General features: G+C 45.2%; 2 protein-coding genes across 2 annotated transcripts; one reads left to right on the top strand and one right to left on the bottom strand.

The window, feature by feature from the left end:
- Positions 1 to 534: 534 nt before the first annotated feature.
- Positions 535 to 1986, top strand: CCR75_004259 (uncharacterized protein; the record flags this gene model as incomplete). Its single annotated transcript, XM_067962345.1, has 1 exon — positions 535 to 1986. One exon carries the CDS (start codon positions 535 to 537, stop codon positions 1984 to 1986), a length of 1452 nt encoding a protein of 483 aa, XP_067823146.1.
- Positions 561 to 4230, bottom strand: CCR75_004258 (uncharacterized protein; the record flags this gene model as incomplete). The annotated part of the gene is made up of 5 exons (XM_067962344.1): positions 561 to 731; positions 795 to 2130; positions 2212 to 2466; positions 2542 to 2806; positions 2882 to 4230. The coding sequence occupies 3 exons, from the start codon at positions 4228 to 4230 to the stop codon at positions 2239 to 2241; spliced, it is 1842 nt and encodes a 613-aa protein (XP_067823145.1). The 3' UTR covers positions 561 to 731; positions 795 to 2130; positions 2212 to 2238.
- Positions 4231 to 4951: the final 721 nt, after the last annotated feature.

The raw sequence follows: 4951 nt of genomic DNA, 5'->3' as shown, positions 1-4951 counted from the left end.
TACGCTTAAATATTTATCAGTCTGAGAGCTATTTCCTACTTGGTAAGTGCGCACGAGGAGCCAGATTACCGCTCCCGTGACGACACTTAACCAGAGTACTTAGTGCGTTGGGTGAGGTCGCTAACGCGCCCACCACAACTACCTCACTGCACGCAAGAGAAGCTGGTTAAGCCGATGCCTCGCTGTGCTAGGGTGTGTGTCTAAGTAGAGGGTGGCCGCATTACGACGTGCCCGCCTACATACTGCGTCAAATTTTTTGCATCCCCAAGGCTACAGCAGTGGCCTAATTTTTTCTTCTTCTTTAATTTTATTTATAGGAATATATGTTTTCTCTTATAGAGAATAAGAGTAATGTAGCGGTACATCCCGTTACAGTTGGGGGCTTTACCTCGGCTGTTTTTTGAATAACTGCGTTAAGAAAGATTGTTACTTGTTTGCGATTGTTGTGAAAGTGCAAAATATTCCAAAACAGTGTATCTTCCGTAAACTTTAAAGCACAGTTAATTTAAGATGATGGCGTTTGGGAACAACAATATGGACGACAGCATGTCCGAACGTCTGCTAGCAGAGGACGAAGCAACGGATTCTGACCCCCCCGGCGATGGATATGAACTCATTTCAGAGCGAGAGACGCTCGTATTCGAGAACGATTTCTTCCGGGAGCAGCAGCGACTCAGCAAGCGCGGCGGCTTTTTTCAGACGTATTTGATGGAAAAAATGCTACCAGGATCAGGTTACAACAACACCTGCCTATATAAGCTCTTATTTGTTGCTAATTCACTTTATGCTTTCACAGTTAAGGGCTCCATGTTTACTATGACGGTTGCGATCGTGGGTGCTGGCGTGTTAGCGCTTCCTTACGCTGTGCATCAGGCAGGACTTGCGCTAGGCATTCTTCTGATTATAAAGGGAGCAATTGCGACCAATTTCACTCTAAGATTGCTAGTTGAGTGCTCAGATCTAAAGCAGGCGCGATCGTATATGGACTTGGCTTTACTTACAGGCGGACGCAAGCTCGCGAAATTTACTCAATTAGTCGTTTGCATGAATTTATTTGGAACAAGCGTCGGGTACTTAGTCGGCAGTGCGGAGCTAATTCAGCTTGCACTGCGACCATTCGTAACCACTACAAGCTCAAGCATCTTCTATGATCGACAAGTGCTGATAGTAATGTTGTGTGGTTTTCTCGTGCTGCCCCTTTCGTTGCTGCGAAGTCTCGAGTCGCTGCGATTCTCATCACTCTTTTCCATTGCGTGTATTGGATTCATGACATTGGTGATTGTCATCAAGTACTTTCAATTTGAGCACGAAGGACTGGCTCCAACAATGGCATATCAATTTAAACACTTGCCGATATTTGATATGCGTCTTAGCCATTTGCTACGAGCGATACCACTAGTTGTGTTCTCGTTCACGTGCCATCCAAATGTACTCCCAATTTACTTGGTACTAAAACATCGCTCCAGCAAACGAATGTACAAGGTCATGGATCGCAGCATTGGCATTGCGACAATTATTTACTCACTTTGTGGATTTTTTGTGGTCCTTACATTTGGCGAGGCCACTCAATCGAATTTCTTAAAAAATAATTATCATCGAGATGGTGCCGTAATTGCCGGGTGTCTTGGATTCAGCATCGCTTTGATTCTTACGGTACCGCTGTTCGTACACACGTTGAGAGACAACATTCGTGAAGCAATGCTTGCAAACGTTCGACTGGATTTAAAGCATCATGCCGAACTTTCGATAGTTCTCGTGCTTGCGGTGCTTTTGGTCGCTTTCGAGTCTGGTGACATTGCGTCGGTTCTTGGCGTACTCGGTTCCACGACAAATCCAATGATCTGCTTCATACTGCCAACATTTTTCATCTATCGTCTTGGAAACGAGCAACACCGATCGCAGCAGATTATTGCTGGATTAATAGCAATTCTGATGACCGTCATGAGTGCTTTAAGTCTGCTGCATCAAATGCAACTTTTGTACTAGAGAAAGCCCAGAAAATTAGCATATCTAATTATTTTAATTTACAAATTGTAGTAATTAATACAAATATAGCTTGTGAGCGGCGGTTTTAATTATCATAGAAGATATTAATTGTCAATGCTGATGTCGCTTACATAATTAAACCAACTAAACGAATGAAGCAAAGCACAAGAAGACGACGCATGGTCAAATTAAAAAATTTGAAAATATTGCAGTCTCTGTACTTACGAATTTTAAGCCTTTCAGTAAGTGTCCTCACTCACTGGCAATTTTTCTGTCTTTATCATTCAACTCTTCAAATGCACTGATCTCTTCAATCAATTCATGCACAGTGGCGCGCAAAATGACTCGTACACCTCTCTTTGCTGCTAACTTTGCCTCACGATTACGCAACTTTACATTAAAGCCAAAGATTGGGCACTCGCCATTAATCGCAACGTCAATATCCTTGGTCGAGATGTTGCCAATGCCCAGCCGCACTGTCTGCATTCATGCGTCATATCAACACGAATTCGTTACAAGTTAATTAAAGCATCAGTAAATCGACGCGAAGCATACCGAAATGCCAGCCATTTCATCAACTGTATCCTGAATGCTGGTGAGCGCACCAGCGCCATCAGCCTTGACAATAATCGACTTTGTTTCAATACGCTCCCTTTCATCAATAATATCACGATCGCACGGTTCTTTTGCATCGTCAGGACTTACTTCAGCACTTTTGATAGTCAGTTCTTTATCGCTGGTAACGATTTCAGCGTTAGGATGTGTGTACAAATCGCCTTCATTCGGTACGAGACAGTCCTTGAACTCCAAAGCAAGTTCTCTAATTCAACGCCATCAGTTGATCAGTAACAATAATTTCATCCCACGACGCTCGCAATGCTAACCAAGTCCATACCTTTGCTCAATTACCTGCTTTGCTCGATCTTCAGCAAGCACAAAGAAGCCGTGTTCATTTGGTGCATCCACATTCCTCGACTTGTTCGTGTACGTGATATCAACAACCGTTCCAGGCAACGCGCGCTTGACATCACGTCCTTCTGCGTCATGCATTTCTCGAACCACGCCACGTATCATGCCAGCCACAAAGTGCTGCTTCCCAACCAACTCCCCATTCTTAATCAGCACACGCAGTACGGCCCCACGTCCTTTTATTGCCACGGTTTCCAGCACAAGTCCATCCGCCAACGTATCGGGTCCAGCTAGTGCGTTCAATCGATGGTTATCTGTCAAACTTGTCACTAACATAGATACCGTGTGCTTCAATTCATCAAGTCCAGCTCCCGTTTTGCCGGATATTCTCACTACAGGACTATCCTGTAGTGCAACAAACGAACGCAATTCCTGGATAATGTTTTCAACCTGTTCGTCCTTGTTGTCGAGCAAGTCGACCTTGTTAATGCATATAATTGCAGGTAATCCGGCTTCTTCAAGCGCCCCGATCGACTCTTCTGTCTGCAGCAACACGCCTTCATCGGCTGCCACGATAAGCAGCACAGCATCAGCTACCTGCGCAGCATTGGTCCGCATTCGAAAAAAGTGGAAATGTCCAGGAGTATCTAAGAACGTAACCTTGACATTCGGCGTCAATGCGGCCTCGCATACATTAATTTTTTGCGTAATTCCGTGCTTTTCGTACGGCGCAATCAACTTTAATTCCATTCGCATTTGCTTTCTTAAAGTATCCATCAAGGTCGTCTTGCCATGGTCCACGTGGCCCATGACAGCAATTACAGGCTGGCGCTGACCTATGCGCTCCTTACTCAAGTCCGCTTCTACGTCTGAGAGTCTCGGCTCAACGTCATCGTAAGCTGTTTGAATATTGAAAGAATTTGCAACTTCCTGTGCTACACGATAGGGTAGAACGATCTGCTTTACACTGCGAAACTCGGCGGGTGGGTGGGTCTTGGTCTTGAGGGAAAATCGACGATGCGCCTTGGTAACTGTGCGCTTTAGCACGTCTTTAAAAGGTTGGCGAAGTGCCTTAGCTAAATCCCGGACACGAATAAATCCTGGAATTACAGGCGGTCGGCTCCGTGCCTCGAGTACGCGTTGACGCTGCTCCTGCTGTGCATATTCTCGCTCCTGCGCCATGGCCTCGAGCTTAGCGATGCGCGCGATATGGTCCTTTCGACGACGAGTACCACCACGTGCAGTACGGAGAGATCGAGCGCCATTAAAAAGCAGTAGAGGTTGCGCAAATGCGCGGACTTGAAGTGAGACCGCTGGCCTCAGCACTCGCAGCATTGCTAGTGATCAAGTTAAAAAAGAATTCATTTCAAGAAATGACTTTGAAACGGGTTTTAACTAGTGGCTCGTATTTGACCATTTTCTAGTCAAATTTTAAGCGCGTGAATTCAATTTAGAAACGGGTGTGAACACATCTGTTATGGCGGAGCCGACCAACGTAAAATGTAGGATGCGTTCGCATAACACGGAAAGGCCCAATAAACTTGGGTAGTAGTTTACTGCTACCCACATTAGTGATTACACGCTTAGGTAGGTTTATCGTAGAGAGTACCACTAGGTCATTAATTTTAAAGAAATAACGTTTGCTCTTCCACGGTTGTCTGCGTTCCGTTTCTGACAAACCACTGCGTTATCAAGGGAATCCAGTACGAATTATTTATTGATTCTCGAGCTAGTAAAAGTTCCTCTGCTGACTCATTTTTTTGTCTTTTTCAGTGCGCTTTGTGCGCACTGCCATTAGATCTTTCTCATCTTCGATGTCGATTGCTTCGACATCGACGTCATTCGCGTCGTTGGTAACTTCGATGCGTGATGAGCATGAGCCAGAAATGGCTTTGCTCGTGCGAGTCCCCCCCCCTTCCGTAAACTAGAGGATCCCTCTAATTGGGTGGGTATGCGTAGATGGCGTAATCCATTCAAGAAAGTATGGGTTGTAGATGCATGCTCCGAATTATTGATGGCGAATTCGACCATCGGTAAAATCTCGCTACAATTCGAT

The sequence above is a fragment of the Bremia lactucae genome, linkage group LG1 (assembly GCF_004359215.1).
Source record: "Bremia lactucae strain SF5 linkage group LG1, whole genome shotgun sequence".
NCBI lineage: Eukaryota > Oomycota > Peronosporomycetes > Peronosporales > Peronosporaceae > Bremia > Bremia lactucae.
The sequence above is the reverse complement of the archived record's forward strand: the minus strand, read 5'-3'. Positions and strand labels throughout refer to the sequence as shown.